This window comes from Juglans microcarpa x Juglans regia, chromosome 8S, assembly GCF_004785595.1.
Source record: "Juglans microcarpa x Juglans regia isolate MS1-56 chromosome 8S, Jm3101_v1.0, whole genome shotgun sequence".
Classification (NCBI taxonomy): Eukaryota; Viridiplantae; Streptophyta; class Magnoliopsida; order Fagales; family Juglandaceae; genus Juglans; species Juglans microcarpa x Juglans regia.
This window is the reverse complement of record NC_054609.1, coordinates 3,578,455-3,598,490: the sequence shown is the minus strand read 5'-3', so window position 1 is coordinate 3,598,490 and position 20,036 is coordinate 3,578,455. Positions and strand designations below refer to the sequence as shown.

Sequence of the window (20,036 nt, the reverse complement as noted above, 5' to 3'; positions counted from 1 at the left end):
CCACTAATTCTTTTCTATTAATCTTTCTTTTACGCCCTCACCAACTAGGCAAGAAATGAAAATATTCAATCTCATGAATATTTAGAATAATTATATTTAAAATGATTTACACCACACATAATTTATATGACATAATTTAATTTAAAAGATAAATCAAATATTTAAGAAAGCTCTGGCCAAGATTGGTTGTGAGTCAATTTAGTTGAAGAAACAAACACATTATAGTATAACTACATAATTAATAAAATTACTCATCTTACTGTAACTACTCTAATGTTATTCCCACTTGAAAAATGTTATTTTTTTTACCTTAAATTTTATTATTCTCAATTATATTTATTGAATAAAATAAATAAAAAGAAAAAAAAAAACAAAGTTCAAATTGCACTAAACGGCAGAAAGAGTGGCATGCCAAGGCAGTAGAGTAGTATCACTTTTTTTATATTTACATGTTTTTTATATCTATCAACCTTAAAAAAAATTACAATATCATTAAAAAAATATTTCTTTAATCATTAAATAATAATAATAATAATAATAATAAACCCATCGGTGAATCCACCGGTGGATTAAGCATTATTCCTTCCTTTATGATTTCGAAACACCCGGGAACTTAAACATCATATTTTCGAGGCGTCTCTTCTTCTTCCTGTTAAAGCGTTCCTTATCGTTTGTGATTTCTCGAGAATTGGAAGTGTTTCGGCGTTCTTCTCTATTTATGGAAAATACCGTTTGCACTTACGACGTCATGTCCGCGGCGTCGTTCTCCGGTTTGCTTTCCCGTACGAATCTCTGCAAATCGGATCATACAATTCCAAGGTAAGCGTCGCGCGTGTGACCGTCCGATTCCACCGATCGGGCCTGAATGTTCATCAAACACATTTTTGAACACACAGATCGTAAAGTATGATTGTAGTGTTTGTATAGAGACGAATACATTCAGACACCATTGGGGAGCAAAAACTACAAAAATGTTTATGCATTTCATGCCGTTGATGCGGATATACGTACATATCTATTAATTGAGTATCGTTTGGTCCTTGTACAATGACTATGTATTCGCTCTTTAGAAACTTCTTTGATCATATTAGGTTACCTTGGGTTTGTTTGTTTGATGGATAGTTAATTTTGGGTTAGTCTGTTCATTCATGTTGAAACTGTAAGTTTACTGAGCTATATATATATATATATGTGTGTATGTATGTATGTATGTATATTCTTGCAAAAATTTTCTACTACTTGCCCCCTGAAAAGATTAGCGTTTCAAAGATCGAATAGAAACAAGTGCAAACAGCTAAATACACGGGCTATCTTAACAACAATACCAGTTTATGATTTATGATTTCTTCTCAAACATCAATGGAACCTCTCTGATTTTATGGTTTTCTCATTTGAATGAATATGAGTGAACTCTTTTGAAAACTGAAATTAAGCTAGAGCAAACTTTTTACATTGGTGTTTGAGATATTTTGTTGACTTGGTAACTTTCTGTGAAATTTAAACCTACTCATTTTTCAATAATGTGGGCATCTGAATCTTTCAGTAGTTCATTTTACTAAAGCTAAGATCTGAATGAAGTTTATTTGTTGGCAGGTCATGCTTGTGTACCCGATCTCTTATGTCTGACTCCAGCCATTTATCTGAGAGATTAAAGGATCTTGATAAATCTTCATCTAAAGCATTTGTTGTTTCATGTTCTAGCACAAGTGATAACGGAAATGGACTAGTTCGGAGATCACATCATTGTGAACCCTGAAATCCAGAGGGGCAAACATTTTATTCTGCGCGGGTGTATGCATGTACGGTGGAGCTGATATAAAATCTGATTCACAGTACAACGCCATGGAAGAGAAGGTTGGAGTGATGCTTCTGAATCTAGGAGGACCAGAAACTCTTGATGATGTTCAACCATTCTTGTTCAACCTATTTGCAGATCCGGTATGTTACTTTATTGTTTCAGTCTTGCCTTATTGTGTCAGCGTCGAAGTTGCCTAGTCTCTTTGGCCCATAATAATAATAATAATAATAATAACATTCTCGCTTTGAGTCAGGATATCATCCGACTCCCAAGGTTGTTTCAGTTTCTCCGTCGTCCATTGGCCAAGTTAATATCTGTGTTCCTGGCTCCCAAAATCAAAGCTAGGTATGCTGCTATAGGAGGTGGTTCTCCTTTGCGTAGAATAACAGATGAGCAGGTAGAATGCAGTTCTTGTCCAAATGCATATTTATTTTTGTTTCATGATTCTTGTTAATGGTTTTTTTTTTTTTTTTTTTGTTCTTGTTTATAATATTTACTTTTTAGGTATAGTTTAGTATGGATTTATCTATGGTTTGAAGTGCTCGTTGCAGGCACATGCACTCAAAATGTCATTGGAAGCCAAAAGCATGCCTGTGAATGTCTATGTTGGAATGCGGTACTGGCACCCATTCACCGAGGAAGCAATTCAGCAAGTGAGTTTTATTTCTAGAGTTCAAGCTTATTTTTGGGTGATGTCAAGACATTCGGAAGGTCTTGCAGTCGAGAACCTTGTTGTATGTTTTGGTAACGAGTTTTGCTAAAAATCAGCCACCGTTCACATCACACACTCCCCACCTATAATTTTTCATAGGGTGTAGGGGTGTTTATAGGGTGTATGGGTGCTTTTCATAAGTTGTGGGGTGATGGATGGTAAATAGTGATGATGAGAAAATTTTTCTTTGGTAACTGTCTTGCTCATGAAAGAATAAAAATAAAAATATAAAATTGTCTTTAACGTCATTGAAGTTTTTCAATTATGTGCCCCAATCTGTCTTTGAATTATTTTTTCAATGGCTGAAGTTCTTTATCTTTGGTAGATTAAAAAGGACAGAATAACCAAGCTTGTTGTGCTGCCACTGTTTCCCCAATTCTCCATCTCCACAACTGGGTCAAGCATTCGTGTACTTCAGACTATATTCAGGTGATAATCTTTTCAGTTTGTGACCTTCATCTTTAAGCATGTTATTAGATTGTCTTTTCTCCCACTTTTATTAATCTCTTTGAAGTCTGAATACGAGGCTTTCTATCAGAGAGGATGCAGATCTGTCAGAGCTACCTGTTTCTTTTATAAACTCTTGGTATCAACGAGAAGGTTACATCAAGTCAATGGCTGACTTGATTGAGAAGGAGTTAACGAGTTTTTTGAAGCCGGAAGAGGTGCGTTTAATTTCAGAAACGACTGCTTTGACATGTGTGTCTGTGTCAAAATTTATTGTTCTGGTCATACGATGAGTTTACTGCTGTCCGAACTGCTGCTTATTCTTGTGGTATTGTAGGTTATGATACTCTTCAGTGCTCATGGAGTACCAATAAGTTATATAGAGGATGCAGGGGATCCATACAAAGATCAAATGGAGGAGTGCATTTGCTTAATCATGCTGGAGTTGAAAGCAAGAGGAATTAACAATGAGCATACTCTTTCTTACCAGGTTGGCTGTAGAACTTAAGTTCTTATGTTTTAGCTTTAAAGTTCTTTCTTTACTTGATTCTTGCCACAATCTTGTGTTGCTTGCTTTTGGCTCAACTTTAAGCTCGTTTTTCGGTTGTTACTGGGTAGAGACCATTTCATCTTTAATTGCTTACAGCCTTCCCTTTTTCTTTTGCCCCTTCTTGTGGTTTGGATCAGAGCCGAGTTGGTCCTGTACAGTGGCTTAAGCCCTATACTGATGAAGTTCTTGTTGAGCTTGGCCAGAAATGTGTGCAGAATCTCCTAGCTGTTCCAGTGAGGTATATCCTTCATAGTTAGTTATTTTAATGAATAAATAGTGCATTTAATTGGGTAAAAAGATGTGCTCTTAATTTTATCAAGAGAACTGGTAGAGACATAAAGAGATTACACAAAAGTAAACCCATAAACTAACATGACTTCACGTAATGTGTTAGATCTACTTTACATTAAAAGTAACTTTATAATCTAACGTACTGCATCAAGTCACATTAGTTTGTAAATTTACTTTTGTGTAATATCTTTGTAACTAAAGTATTTCTCTTTTATCAATGATTTTATTTGGTTTTTGGAAGATAATTATCATTTATTTTTATTTATTATTATTATTTTTTTATCTTTGAACTTGCTTCTTTTAAGAAGAGGAGTTATTGCAGAAGTTGTGGAACTTGCTGCATTATCTGACCGCAGGTTGTTTATATTTTGACACAGCATTTCAAGCTATCATTGAATATATATATATATATATATATAGATAACTTTCTTGGTGCATTTCCTTCAGTCTTAGCTCTGATTAATATGTCCACCTTCGTATGGGCCATAGTAAATTTTAATTTAATTGAATGTTTATTCATATGCAAGCTTTGTGAGTGAGCACATAGAGACTCTGGAAGAGATTGATATGGGGTACAAACACTTGGCACATGAATCTGGAATTGAGAATTGGGGCCGCGTCCCTGCCCTTGGATGCACATCTTCTTTCATCATGGATCTGGCAGATGCTGTAATTGAAGCTCTACCATCAGCAATAGCCATCTCAACCTCAAGGAGCACCTCCAAAGCTGTTGATCATTACCCAATGCAATAGGTAATCAAAATGCTCTTTGGTTCCATCTTGGCAGTTGTCTTGCTTTTGTCCCCAAAAATGGTATTGGCCTTTGGAACCATCTCATTTGAGGGGGATCAAAACACTTGAATTACTGCTCATATTTTGTAGATTCTGCACTTAAAAGAGAATGAAAGTTTAAACAAAGTAACAGAGGTTGTATTGATTATTGAGACCATTTTCTCGATTGTTTGCTCTTTCACATCTTCCCCAAAGCTATACCATAGAATAGATGATTCTTGAGCTGTAAATCTTTGTAGCAGGGCATAGTTATGATCAGTGAAGCTTATTTTTCGAATACATATGACTTGTGTTTAATTTACTTCAACCTGAATGTAAAGCATGACATTATAGGATAATGATGAGTGGTCAATGACTAATTATACAGTGCATCAAAGCAAAAGAGCACAAGTGAAAATACTTTTAAAAAAAAGCATGAGGAAAACTTATTGGTTACACAAAACCAAACTATCTCATCTCATTTCATACAATCATTATAATTTTTCCAAACTCCTACACAAAATATAATAAATAATTCCACTTTTTCAAATCTCAAAATAAAAATAATATTAAAAAATTATATTATAATAATATTTTATTTTATTTTTAACAAAACATCTCATCCTATCTCATATGAACTGCATAACCAAACGAGACATAAAAAAACTATTACTTTTAAATAAAACTAATAATTTTAGTAAATGTAACTTCAATAATTTTAAATTTAAGTAAAAATAATAATCCAATTGGATATATTTCTTTTATGTTATAACTTTAATTTAATGATATATATATATTATCTAATACTAACCCCAAATAGAGTAGATAGTGACTTTATAATACTAATTATAATTAATATAGGGGGGATAGTTGTGGCTTTATCACAGCGAAACACCATGTTTTGGAAAGTATATGATACTAAATAACTAAATGAAAAATAACTAAGATATTAAATGAAAAATAATATGTAACTAAGTTAACATAGCTTGAAGCAGTATACCATAAGTAGAACTTTTACAAATGTCAATGTTTGCATCTTAATCTCCAATATGTTGGTTGAACAGCTATAGCTCCTATTCCCTTTGCTTTGTTTCTATCCTAGTGGTAAGAAATTTCAGTGAAGGACCAAGATATGCATGATAAAAGGCCAAGTGTACTTCACCAGGACCCCACCAAATTCAAACCCACAATAAATTCCCTTCAAACCTCATATGGCAGATGTTGCATGAACAATGATGGTGCAGCTTAAAATGGGGCTTACGCAGATGAAAAACATAAGATAGATTTGTTTTCTAATTAGTAAAAGAAAATCTTATCGATGATATAGATAGGCATAACCCAAGTACACGGGACATATACATGAGCAACACCTAAGCATAAGTGTCCAATTATACAAGGAAATCATGGATATTCAAGTCATTAAAAATCAATTATAATCTACCAATGAAAACAGGGAATTAGGAGATTATTGAGGCTAATCAATCTGTTCATCTACACAAAGTTTTAGTATGTATGTTGTAGTCACTTGACAGAAGATGATGATATTAAAGCATAAAATTAATCAGCAAAAACCTTAATAAGTTCAACTTTAAAAGCAGTTCTTCCTGATGCAGCACAGAACCAGGCAAAGCATTCTAGACCAAACAGAGCGGCGATGCCAGCGTCCTCAACCTTAAGTTCATGTCGGTTCTTCCATAGTTGCTTGAAATAATCAAGCTCCTTCCGGAATGATTCATGGCGCCCAGGAATACTTCACTACAAATAAGAAATGATATATTGGCATTCGTATGTAACTTGAGGGCATAGCCTAATATTATATAAATTTGTAAAAAATTACAGCTTCACAATAGTTTATTACACAGATTTAGGATATTGCTTAAAAAGTAAACTTTCTCCAGCATAAGGTATGGTCCAGCTTCTACAAGGAAAAAGTAACAAAATTCCAAAACACTCCAGCAGCGTGAATGTAGTTAGCAATTGTTGCAATAATGCTAAAGATCAAATGAAAATGAATGCATTCCACTATTTTGGAGGATAAGAAAGTCTTATCACTATATGCCAATACCAATAAACCATCTCAAAGATAGTCCGAGCGATGAAGAGGAACTCCATATCACAAATCAGAGTCATTTACACATTCCATACTGAGGAAAGATGTACAATGAAACCATCAATGAAAGCTCAAAGAGAAAGAGGGAGAGAGAACAGCAAACAATACTTGCCACATCAGATGAACAAGCAAGGCAACAGGATAATGGCATTCACACGCACTATTTCATGCTCTACATCATCTTGCTAAAAGAGACTGCTAGTTTAAAAAATAGGTCTCATTAACCAGTACTTTTCTCCTCAATCAAGTACTATATCATATCACACTCAGAACAGTCGAAGAAGAAGAACTAAGTTTTGGTCAGCCCCTGCAAAGGACATTTTCAGCACCTCAGCATTTACTTCCAGACCAGACTCTTTTCTACTTCTACATTTAATAGAAACCATTTCTTGGTGTAAAAATAATGTATGTGTGGAACAAACATTTCGAACATTACCAAGATCTAACTTTATTTGGGAAAGCTAGACCACATTGAAAGAATCCAAGTTATGATAACAAATGAAACCAGTTTGGTGATCAAATGGAAATTTGCAGATCGCTTCTGTACCTTGCAACACAGTTCGTCTTCAGAGTGAGAGAGAGAGAGAGAGTGAAAGCAGGAGCTTGGCTTGGGTTGTGTTGTGTTGTGTTTTCTCTCTCTTAAAAGAGACGTCCATTGCACTAACCCAATATTTTTTTTTTTCCAAGTAATTTGATTTATTGTAAAAATAAAATGATCTGTCACGCTATAAAGTTTATGAGTTTTAATTCTATAAGTTTTAAAAATAAATAATTAAAAACATATCTCCATCAAACAAATGTAATTATAAGTTTTAATTTTTTGTAAAATGTAAAATTTTCGTAAAAGTTATTTCAGTTTTGTTTGACTAACGATTATATGCCAAAATTATTTGGATCAATTGGAAACACATTGATTTCTCACTAAGAGAACCAAGGATCGAATCTACCCTCTTCATATATATATATATATAAAAAATGATTTTATAAGAATTTTCGTATGTAAAGGAATATTTTTTGGATGGATAAACATTTTTGTTTTGGTATCTAATAAATTATAAGGCTACAGTAAAAAGGTTTTTAAAAAACTATAAATCTTTTATAGAATTTTTTTTTTTATATGGATTATTATATTATCAAACAAGTATATAAAGCACACCATCTATTTGATTTATAAAATTCAAATTTTAATATATCTCTTTCAAATCAAATTATGTTATAAAAATATTATCAAATATGTTATCCATACTTACTTATAAATAAAAAAATTTTAATCGAACATTTATCTTTTTCTTAGGTTTAAAGTTGCATTTATTATTTCCCTAAATTTAATGAGTTATGCCTAGGTATACTTACACCACTTGTTGTAAGGAAAAAGTTACGTCCACCGCTTGCCAATCCCGCTTGACGTGGCATGGCCATGATACGTTGAGAGATTAAAAAATTTCGTCTTCTTCAAGAACAAACAAATAGATTTACTCGACCCTCTCCATTGTTTTCTACCCTTAGAGCCTTATCCTTCTGTCGCCTCAACCTTCAAGCCTCCATCAACAATGCCAAATCATTCTATCGCCTCCATCCCAAGGCCAAACCCTAAGACCACCGAAGCCCCTTTGGTGGTCGTTAAGTTCTGGTGAGTGGAAGAAATTTTAGTTTGCTGACAAAGATTCTACACCCACACCTTTGCAACTTCTTGTTCTATTATTTAAACTTTGGTCTTTCTAGCAGCTTCTTTGGTTGGCTTTTGAATATAGGAATGAAAGATAACTCTAGAAATAATAAATAAAAGACAACGATTTGAAACTCAAACGTTCACACTGATTGATTACGCAATAACATCGAGGCATAAAATATTACAAGGTGCTAGCTTTTTACTAAGCCAAAGCTACGGCCATTACTACAACCACCAAAAAAGATTACCCCACAAAAAAGGATGAGATGTAGTTCTTTGTCAAAACGAAAAAATGAAGCATCTTCAAAATTTGGGCCAAGGAAGAGAAAAAGAAATCTACCTCTCAAATTGAAGGTCGGGAAGAGGAGAGGCGGAAGACGACGCCAAAAATTGATCTCTTCTGCCATGCAAACTGGATGCCAATGCTAGACGGAGGTTTGACGGAAGAGCCGAAGAAAATGACGGGCAATCTTGTCAGGATTGGAGGGTTGGAGGTTTTCGGATTTTGAATAGGCGAGTGCAATTCTCCATTGTTTTTTTTTTTTACAATTAAAAAAACATACCACGCCAAGCGGGGAGAATTGGTTGGTGTTTGTAGAACGACCTCTTGTTATAAATCTCATTTTAATTATAATGGAAAATATATAGAAAAAAAAATGCAAGCAAAATTAATTTTTGTATTAGGGAAAGAGCAATGCTAAGTACACTCCCTATTTGGAGACTGCAATGCAAACCTAGACAATTTTATCTTTAATTTTTTTTTAAAATTACAATACCATCCCTACTAAAATGATGTTTTTTCTTATTTAATAAAAAGTCTGCACATACAGTCTCCAACTGAGGACTGCAAATAGAATTTCTCTTAAAGAAATCATTGTTCCTAAAACGATTGGTGTGATATCAATATAGAATGCTATAATATTCGTTATTTTGTTCTCTACAGAGGAGCATGATAAGAAGATGAGCATTTGTTATTACTATTGTGGGAAAATCTTGAAGAGCTCCCTTTCTCATCCTTGAACATGAGAATAAAGCCAGTGTAGAGTCATCAATCAGCACGCCACAAAAAATAAAATTACATAAATGGGCAAAGTCAATCACAGCATTCTTTTTTTTTTTTTTTAAATTGGCAAAGGATTCCAAAAGGTTGCACACAAATACACTAGTAATTTAAGAGAAAATGCCCTCGATCCAATACGTTCCGATGGCTCCAAGTGTGCGAAATTTCGTACCGTCCGGTTTATACGGCTCCTCTTGAGGACCACTACGACACCCCTTGGTATTAGTCATCCACAGCATTTGTCAAAACAAAAACATGGAGGGAACCAAACCAAGTAGCCGCAACATTCAAAAATACATAACCAAGAATAAAAGCTGGATGAAGGTACTTATAACAAGTAACATTGAAAACCACATGACTACAACTTAAAAGCTGGAAGAATTATTTAGAACAAGCAGAGCATTAATGTCAGACAAACAAACAGCATCAAAATCAACAAGTTCCTTACCTTAGATCCATGACTTCGGCAATACAAACCTAACTAACCTAACCATAGGGTTACAAAAACCATTCATCAAAGCAACAGAATGACCCAACTTACCAGATATCAACTCTGGGGTGATGTTTTGGCGGCTACACTCTGCTGAGTGGTCTGAGAAGCAGGTGCTGCATCATAAGCCCCACGGGTGTTCCCACCAGTATTTCCATCAGCAGAATAGACCGGAGGCTGTGAGTAAGCACTACCATAGGTGTTGTAAGGTGGTGGCGCCTGTCCATAACCAGCTGGTGTGCCATATGGTGGAGCCCCATAACCAGGCTGACCAGCTGCAGCACCATAAGTGGATGGTGGAGCGCGTTGAGGACCAGAGTCTGGTTGGGCATAACTTGATGGTGGTTGAGAATGGGGATATCCTGACTGCACAGGGGCAGGCTGGCCATAGCCTCCATGGGTACCAGGTGACTGAGTAGCCTGTCCATAAACTGGGGGATTGGCAAGAGGTTTCTGGGCTTGAGGTGGTCCATATCCAGGCCCATATCCAGACTGAGCCGGTGGTTGATTTCCATAGCCAGTTTGGGAAGTTGGAGGCATTCCATAACCCGGCTGAGTTGTTCCTTGAGGTGGATAATTTGCAGAACTTGGGCTAGGCTGTTGACCACTAGTGTATCCAGCCTGGCCCACAGAAGAAGGCGGTACAGGTGGAGCCTGGGCTGACTCCCCCTGGGACCCATAGGAGGGAGTGTGCCCATCTTGTGTTGGGTTAGTCACATTCCCGTAGCTGGATGCGGAGGTGTAACCTTGCTGCTGATCATATGGTGGTGGCTGACCATATCCAGATTGAGGCGGTGCATACCCCCCATAGCCATCTTGAGGATAACCTTGTCCCTGCTGGTTATAGCTTGATGGTGGTGGCTGAGTGTAATTGTAACCAGAATTATCTGCTGGAGCTGCAGGACCACCAGAGGTTTGCTGTTGCTGTGAAGACTGCTGTTGACTGTAATAATCGTAACCACTTCCCTGAGAAGTCTGCTGAGATGGTGCACCAGTTGACTGGTCCCAATTGGAGGGATAACCACCAGATGCAGGTTGAGGAGGATAGCCGGGATAAGAAGGCTGAGACATGTTGTACTGGGGAGATGGTCCAGAATATGCTCCAGGTTGCACATAGCCATAACCTGGTTGTTGCATGGGAGGAGCCCCAGGTGCACCCCAAGCTGTAGGAGGTCGTGCTTGGTAACCTTGCTGAGAATATCCTCCAGCCATTGCTGGATTTCTAACACGATTCTGCAAAAAATTGTTTCCCCAAATAATGATGATGAACTTTTCAGCTAAGCTACACATCAACCCATAAATAAAAACCACAGGATTTGCATATACTGATGTAAACATAGAATGGAGGAAAGTCCACAAACCAACATAAAAATCTTAATGCCTACATGCAAAGATTATTAGATTTCAGAGAGTACTAGGAAGGGGTATAAATGCCTACATACCGTACTGGTTGAGGAGATATTGAGTTACTCCAGCAGAAGCCCACCCTCTCCCTATTCGAAAGTGAATGGGTACCAAAAGGACCACAATACTATGCAAAATTTTACATAAAGCAAACAGAGACATACAAACACTATTGCCATGAAGAGACAACAAGTTCATAGTAAAGAGCAAACCAGAGAGTATCTTTTCATAAGAACCATTGCAATTAATAAACAGAAGCATCAGAAGGCTAACAACAGTGACCTAGAATACCAACATATAGAGCCAAGTAGACATTGACCAAGCAAATAATATCTCCATAAAAGAGCTTACCAAGTTTTTTGTAGAGACAAGTTGCCACCCGTCACTTTAAACAAAAAACACTCTGTAAAATACTATATTCGAGAGAATAAAAAACATCACTAACACTTTCACGCACTACTTCCATATTGAGGAGAGTACCGTATGAGTATGACAAAGAAATGAGAGGTAAACATAGTAGATAATGAAATCAAAATTTCTCGAGTTTGAGTATACGACATTAAAATAAGATGAACAGGGGAACTGGATGTTCAAATTATTGTTACCAAATGCACTAAGAACATTAAAAGGAACTTTCTCATAGACACAATGAAGGCAGTAATCCTTAAAGTTCCTCATCCTAACAAATAATTCATTCCAATGGCCTTGTATTTCCATCAACGGGCTCACAGCTCTCCACAATATATCACTAAATATCATAAATTAAGATTTAGAACCATACCAGAGTGATGCTGGGAGAACACCAACACAGAATTCCATGTTGGTGTCACCAATGGTCCAACAGACACTAACCCTACAATAGTTCCCAATAACACCATCAGTCATAGGCACAGAATCAATAAGCACATATTCGATGGTTGAACAAACCATAATCCCAATAATTATTCCCTTGGACAAACAGGACAGAAGGATTGTAGAATGGACCAATATAAATCAATGGAATTAAGGGAGTTTCACAAGACCTTAATAACCTAAACAGAAAAACATGTGTGATATACCTGCCTCAGAAACCAAGAATCCAATAAATCTTCATAGCACTTAATAATAACAATCGTAAGCACTCATAACAGACCTTAATAACCTAAACATAAAAACATCAACGAAACGCCTGCCTCAAAGACCAACTATCCACTAAATGTGCATAGCACTTAGAAATGACAATAATAATCACTCATAAGAGACTAGCACTTCAAACTCTCAAATTTCATCTCTTCCCATCCCTCAAACTCATACATCCACCATCCACCAAAATCAACAGGTACAGTAAAATCTGAATGCATTATAGGATCAATTCAGATATTAGACAATACAAAACACGGCAGGTTCATAGTCTATATATAAGTTTAGAACTCTTATCTATAAGATCCCACTGCATAGTGAGCATCACAAATTATCATGCTACACAGGTCCTAAATAAAAAAACTAGTAGCCCTACACAATTAAAGAGATCTGTCAACAACAACAGTTAGTATCTCAGATGCTCAACTCCATTTCCAAAGTTCAGTCTGACACAATAGCCGTCTGCATGCATGCCAACAAGAACAGTAGCCACCATAAAGGAGATCCATAGAAGTCTTGATTATATCCAGATCAATAGTTAGCACAAGCAACAATCTATCTAACAAGTCCAATAGAGGGAAGAAGGGCAATTGATCAACATAGTAAACATATCCAATCCTATTTGAAATTAACCAGATAGCCACAAAGTGGAGATCCTGAAAAAGTCTTGATCATATCCAGCACAATGGTCGGAGTATAATATATGGAATGGAAAGAGAGAATGTAAATATCACCACCTTGTTTCTGAAAGAATGAGTAAAAGGGAAAGAACGCAATAGAGTATTGTGGCATAACTATTGGGAGATTAATTGACATAAAACCAAATAGCTAATAGCTAATAACATTATAATCCTTTCTTCAACATGAAGACTCGTAGTTTTAACATGAATTCTTCTTATTTTTTCACAAGAATTCCAAGACCTCAAGACAATAAAAACGCAGAAACCATTCAAGAAATAGATATTAGAAAGGTTACATTTACAGATGGCATTTTGAGGAAACGAATAAGAATGTCCAAAAAATGGAGAGCCATTAGCAGAGAGAAAAGTGCAGCAGAATTCTGAACACAAAATGCTCAGGAAAAAGATCACAGGGTGGCACAGTAAATGTGTGTACTACGAGATGACATAAAAATTAATAGCCAAAAGGAGTTATGTCCCATTCTCTACCAAAATAAAAAAGAATCCTATTAGCCTGCATCAAAAGAAATTTGCAGTACCTGGAAAAAATATGAATATCCCACCTTACAAGATAATAAAAAGTTAAATTTAAAACAATCCAGGTGAGGGGCCTGAAATTGTCACTGTGGTAACAAATGTCTAATAGCACAACCAACAACACTAATTAAACAAATATAAACCCATTAAGAAAAATAAACAAGTCCCTTTTCACATTCAATAATGCAAAAATCGTTCCTTCTTTCTTTTTATATGAAGCAACAAAAGATCCACATCTACAAACACACGTATAATAGCTGCAAAGAATGTCTTCTTTTAAGAAAAATTCTGGGTCTCTTCAAAACTTTTACTAAGCGTATAAGAGAAGTAAACAGTCCACAGCCAATAACAAATTCGCAATCTAACATTAACCAACATACCTCACTGATAACTTCAAAGACTAACTGTTTAGCAGACTCAATTTGCTCGCTGGTCCCATCAATCTGTAGTGTCCTTTCGGTCGACATATCACCAGGGGGAAGATGCAAAGGTATCACCTGGAATAAATTAGGAATACGATCAGAAAACCAGGTTACCTTGATTGAATCCACAGTTAAAATAAGAGCAAGATAACAGAAATTTTGGAAAAAAAACCTGAATTCGAGCTCCTGTCCTGGCCTGCATATTTTTTATTGTTTCGCCTCCCTTACCAATTACTAAACCAACCTGAAACAAGGTGCAGATCACAAACCATCCTTAACGAAGCCAATAAAATAGGCTCACAAATAAAAAAACTTCCGCATTACCTTGTTATTTGGGACTTTCATTACAAATGAGTCAGAACCAGTTTGTCCAGTTATTCTTCGAGAAACTATGCCGGAACCACCTGCTTCAGCCTGGCCCAAACATTGGTCAAAGGGAGAGATAGTAAGTATAATAGCAGTTAGAGAAAAAGCCTGACCCAAACTTTGGGTTAGGCCTGTGACTGTTTAGCATGTACAGAACTAAAATCACAAAAACAACAAATGGGGTAAATTTAGCACCACCTCCGCAAGAACTTCGCTTATCAACTGCTCAGCCTTGGCAATCTGTTCTGGAGTACCCATGAGCTCCACCATCCTAGTCGGAGAATTGGGATCCGCATCCATATCCCGAGTGACTTGGATCTTTGCTCCAGACTGAAGCTGAAGATATTTTATTGTCTCTCCTCCTTTCCCAATAATAACACCAACCCTACCATTTGGAATATCAATCTTCTTGCTCGAACTCTGGAAGCCATATGAAACCGGTGCCGAGGGAACCGAGTGCAGAGAATGAGATTTTACATCTGAACAACCACAGTCACACCGGTCTTGCATTTAGATTCAAATAATTATCCATTACGCAAACAAAACCCACAGAGTATCAAGTTATAAATTTGTAACTAGCCAACAAAGAATCTCAATTAGAGCTAAATAATCAATCGATTGCATAAGTCAATACTAGAAAGACAAATATTTACGAAAAAATATGTGCAAGTGGAGAACATTAACATCATTACCCGAGAAGCAAAAAATAAATTTCTGAAAGGATTAGAGAGAACCTGGGGGTACGGAGCTGAATCCAGAGTCTAGGGAATCGAATCCAGAAGCGCCATTCTCAATCTTAGGTCGCTTCGCGTCGAGGGCACCAGCGACAGCTGCGGCACCAGAGTTGTTAAAGAGTCTGGCGGCGACCTCCTGAGCACGCTGCTTTGCAAGGGTTAAACCGTCGACGGGCGGCGGAACGTTGTTGTATGAGGGAGGCGGCGCGTGGCCAGAGTCGGGAGACTGAGGAGCGATCGGAGCGGAGAATCCGGTGGGCCTGCGAGTGCCAGTAGACGGCGCTGTTGGTTCCTCGTACTTACGCTTGTTGGCGGCAGTGTCACTGCCGGACGAGTACTGCACTTCGTCTGCCATTGTAAGTGCGAGTGAAATGAGGAAACCCTAAGCCAAGGAGAGAGAACAATAGACTGTAGATCGCGTGAGGTAATAACACGGGTAGGGTTTATATATATATATATATATAGATTTGGTGGTCGCGTATTTTTCTTCTTTTTCTTTTTCATAAATGATTTTTTTTTTCTTTTTACTAAAAAGAAACAGAAATTATAAAAGTTTTCATATATTTTTTGAAAGAAAATATATTTTTCTATTTTCTTTTGTAAGAGTTAACGGAGAGAATGAAAAAAACGTATTTTTGGTTTTTCGTGTTTTTGTGCCAAAAAAATCAAAATAAATTATTAGACAAATTATTTAAAAAATTCTCTTGAGAAATGATTGAAAAGACATATATTTAATTCTTTTTAAAGAATAATGTAAATCAAAACATGTCAACTCAGTTTTGGCAGAATATAAGCTTTCTGGTTTTCAATAATAATTATATACTGAGTAATTATATTTTATAATATTTATAGTATTCATCATTTATATAAAATAATATGTAATTTTTAAATATATATAAAAAATATTTTAATCACAAACAATTCTCATAAAATAAATTTATAAACTAATATAATATCATATTATAATTATTTAAAATGTTTTTTTACTGTACGGTCAGTTGAAATGCTAAAATATAAGTGATTTGTATTACTCAAAAAAACCTTTTTTATTATTTTAACGAGTTTTGCAACAAATGACATGTTTATCTATCAATTTGTACATAATAAATTTTACTCTGAAAATGTTAAAAATGTTTCGAAGAATGGGTAGTGACCTAATTTTTAATCATGACTTGATTTATTTTTTCATATTTTTTTTTTTAAAATCAGATATTTTAGAGTGCGTTTGGATGTTGAAATGAATTGAGTTGAGTTGAGATGATAAAATATTGTTAGAATATTATTTTTTAATATTATTATTATTTTAAAATTTGAAAAAGTTGAATTGTTTATTATAATTTGTGTTGAAATTTAAAAAAATTATAATGATGAGTTGAGATGAATTGAGAGTAATTGAAGATCCAAACAAAGCCTTAGTTGATTTGGAATGATGACTTATTTAATGTTGTTTCTCCCACCTCACTCTTCCACTCCCCATAAAATTATTGCACAATTTTGAGAGATTGACTCTGTAATATTTGAAAAAGTTGGTCAAGATTGAATTGTAGTCATCTTTCTTGCATCATTACACTTTTTTTTTTTATGTTTTTATATTTTTTTTTATCAAATATGTGATACATGAATGATGAGTAAAAAAATTAATTAATTTAATAAAAAATAAAACATAAATCATAAAAAAATTAAAAAATTAATAAAATATATGCGATAAATCTGTCATATATGGCCATTTTATTCCATTTCGTGTTAAGATAGTAGCAGACAGCTAGCAGTTACTGAATGCTTGCACGAGTATACACAGCTGACGAAAAATTCATCCACCTCCAAGGTGATATAGGAAAAAGAAAAGTTATATGAAGGTAAATGATCTACCCTTTTATTTTTTAGAGTAATATTTAGATACAGTATAGATTGTACCGCATATTCTTTTTAAAAAAGAATAAATTTATTATTAAAAAATTAATTTTTTCATATGAGTTACGTATTTATTCATTTTTTTTTAAAAGAATGTGCAGTATTTGTGTATTTTATAACTATAAATGTCATTTCTCTATTTTTTATTATATTTCCTAGGGATTAGATGAAGTGGTAAAAAACATTGGTCTTAGTGGTATGCTTTTTCCGGGTCTAAGGTTCAAATCATCCAGAATGTAAATAATTTCTAAGGATCATCGGATTGAATGAACTTTCCCTTGAATTACTCGATATGCACTTGCAAAAAACTTCTTGCCGAGTGCCTGCGCACCTCCAAAATTTGTCAAAACTTTGTTCTCGAACATCGATTAAAAACAAAATCGACCCTTTTTTTATTTAATAAGTAAAGGTAAAAGAAACGACTGGTGACATCCCAGTCTCTTAATTCACAAGTACGTAACATGTAAAATATAACTTCTCCCTTTACATGGCGCTTAGCCAGGGCATGCATAACCACAGATTCACTTATTATTGTCAAAAGGATGCAGTAAAGATACCTGGAAATGTGAATGCCCTCACTTGGTCCACCAATGGTAAAAATTCTTGCGCCTGCTGATTTTCTTCTGCAGCTGGAGAATTCCATAGAGTTAAAACCTCAGCAGTGGGAGGGCAACCAGGAACATAGATGTCAACAGGGACAATCCTGTCACAACCTCGGGCAACCAGGAACATAGATGTCAACAGGGACAATCCTGTCACAACCTCGAACAACAGAGTACGAGTAGTGATAGTATCCACCACCATTTGCACAGCTTCCCATGGAGATGACCCACCGAGGCTAAGGCATTTGATCATAAACCCTGCAAACAAATTTCAGTATGAAACTCAAAGGTAAGCTTGGTACTGTTTGATAGAAGTTGTAACATATTCCGCACCAAGCATGGAGTATCAGCATTAAACAAATGTATACGGACATATCAAACAATGAAATCATGTTGCTTGTTATAATGCTTAGGAAAAAAAAAGCATGTGTTAATCATGTGGCCGTAATTAAACCAACTCAGCAGCTCCTCTAGACTTGCAACCCTAAAAGCTTGCAAATTGTTATTTAAGCTGCATCACCAAATCCCATTTTAGGCTCATAACTCTCAAACGACTCAAGTTTAGTCCAAGTTGTCACTTATTTTCTCAAGCACCCGAGTTTTAGTAAGGCTCTTTTTTTTATAAGTAACAAAATTCTATTAAAACAAGGAGTTTTAATAAGGCTTTTTGCTTCATAATTTGCATAGGCCAATGTATCAAAATGTTACCCACATGGTCATGAACTGCCCAAGCATGTTTTCTTGTTCAAGTTCATTCACCAGCCTGAACAAGCCAATTTGACAATTAGACGACAAGTGTGTTTGGCAAGTGAGAGTATCTCAAGTACTCTCGATACTATTTTTTACTTTATTAAAATTTTTCACCTACTTTTCTACTATTTATTACTTTTCACTTACTTTTTACTACTATTCAATACTTTTTCATTACTTTTTCACTACTATTCACAAATATTCTCAACACTTCTCAGGTATTCTCACTGCTTCAATATATAGATATTTCTAAACCTTTCACATAGTAGTCCTTAAAATTCATAATGATAAAGTTTCTGTTTGGGCAATTCATATCACCCCCTACCTGATATCAAATATGATTCACAACCAGGTAATGAAGTTCTTTCAACGGCGAAGGCAGCATGGTGGCTATTGAGCCCCCACCATATCTTTGTTGTACCTTTTAGAGAGCATATATATAGTTTGCCGACCTTCTGAACCATATGCACCATAACCAATTACTCTCACCATTCTTCGCAATATGTAGTAGTCATACCAAATATCTATGCTCAGCTATTGAAAAAAAATGATGTGTGACGGGCATGATCATATAAATTTGGGAATGGCTTACTTTAAGGGAGCCGACCTCCTTTACAAGGTGTTTACTCAAGGAGTGCCACCACTCCCATCCCTGTCTTTCACACATCAATCCCCGTAACACCAGTTGACCGGCGATGTAAATGCTAGCGAAGATGGTAATCGTAATGGCGAACAGTTGCTAGAAATTAATGCGAGTCCTCGAAAATCCAATTGTAGACATTAATCAGATCCTCTTCACTTACCGGTTCTCGAGTGCAAAATAATTTCAACGCTTCAAATGCATTCACCTAAACGAATCTAGCAACTACGAAAACATAGTATCCTATTAGAATATATTAATGAGTACCGGCGACGATCATGCATTCGGTCTGACGAGGGCTAGGGCGGAAGATGATGCCGAAGCAGTCGAGATCGTAGCGGGAGGCGCCGGTGTGCATCATTTCGACGGCGCAGCAGGCGAGGCCAAAGGTCAAAGGCCAGATAGAGCTACGGTGGGCCCAGTTCACGAGATTGTCCACCTTGGAGATGACGAACTCGGCGGTCTTGGAGAGGCCAACGGGAGATGGAGAGCCGGAGAGGGGTGGAGCCCTCGCATAAGGAGCGGGGCTGGGACCCGAGCCGGGGCTGGAAGAGAGGGAAGGGAGGGTGGTATGGAGGGACAGAGCACGCTGGACCGAAAACGAGAGTGGGAGACGCGTTGAGGTTCGGGTCAGGAGAGCCATTGCAGTAGCTCAGAGAGAGAGAGAGAGGAGATATTCGAGAGTGGCGGCTATGCTGCCTGCGTTGGCGGTGTAGTCCAGGTTTTAAAAATGGAACCGTACGTACGTACTTTATTCCGTACGATCAAGATGTTTGGGAAATGCGTTAACTCATTTGTTTGTCTTTTCTAGTGGGGTCACGCTAAGAGAACCAATGGTGGACTGAAAAGTTATATTTCACTCAAAATTTAATTACATTATGAACAAATCTATTCATTCCCGGTTTACAACACACACTGCACTCCTGATATAGCGAACTGATTTGGTTGCTCCCATCACGGTTCATTTGAGTTT

General features: G+C 36.1%; 1 protein-coding gene, 1 long non-coding RNA gene and 2 pseudogenes across 7 annotated transcripts; 1 reads left to right on the top strand and 3 right to left on the bottom strand.

Moving 5' to 3' along the window:
• Window positions 1-587: 587 nt before the first annotated feature.
• LOC121244437 lies at window positions 588-4,738 on the top strand (annotated as a pseudogene).
• Window positions 4,159-5,259, bottom strand: LOC121244438. The gene is made up of 2 exons (XR_005936427.1): window positions 5,227-5,259; window positions 4,159-5,014 (listed from the first exon to the last, which is right to left on the bottom strand). It is a non-coding gene; the product is annotated as an uncharacterized LOC121244438 (long non-coding RNA).
• Window positions 5,260-9,453: 4,194 nt separating this feature from the next.
• Window positions 9,454-15,594, bottom strand: LOC121244435 (far upstream element-binding protein 1). 6 transcript variants are annotated; one of them, XM_041142503.1, is made up of 7 exons: window positions 15,161-15,594; window positions 14,622-14,905; window positions 14,385-14,474; window positions 14,233-14,304; window positions 14,019-14,135; window positions 9,950-11,131; window positions 9,454-9,623 (listed from the first exon to the last, which is right to left on the bottom strand). In XM_041142503.1, exons 1-6 carry the CDS (start codon window positions 15,513-15,515, stop codon window positions 9,956-9,958), a joined length of 2,094 nt encoding a protein of 697 aa, XP_040998437.1. In that variant the 5' UTR covers window positions 15,516-15,594; the 3' UTR covers window positions 9,454-9,623; window positions 9,950-9,955. The 6 variants fall into 6 exon arrangements, with proteins under 6 accessions (XP_040998437.1, XP_040998436.1, XP_040998438.1 ...); XM_041142502.1 differs by having other exon boundaries at window positions 9,454-9,612; XM_041142504.1 differs by having other exon boundaries at window positions 9,454-9,601.
• A 1,792-nt stretch (window positions 15,595-17,386) lies between these two features.
• On the bottom strand, window positions 17,387-19,767 carry LOC121244828 (annotated as a pseudogene).
• Between the last annotated feature and the right edge of the window lie 269 nt (window positions 19,768-20,036).

What these genes read in the sequence shown, in the direction of transcription:
- LOC121244435 (XM_041142503.1), bottom strand. Translation starts at nt 15,515, where the DNA reads ATGGCAGACGAAGTGCAGTACTCGTCCGGCAGTGACACTGCCGCCAAC. An exon ending in ATTCAGCTCCGTACCCCCAG is followed by an intron (nt 14,906 to 15,160) that starts GTTCTCTCTAAT and finishes GTGGTTGTTCAG; the next exon opens with ATGTAAAATCTCATTCTCTG. An exon ending in TCTTTGAAGTTATCAGTGAG is followed by an intron (nt 11,132 to 14,018) that starts GTATGTTGGTTA and finishes AATTTTTTGCAG; the next exon opens with AATCGTGTTAGAAATCCAGC.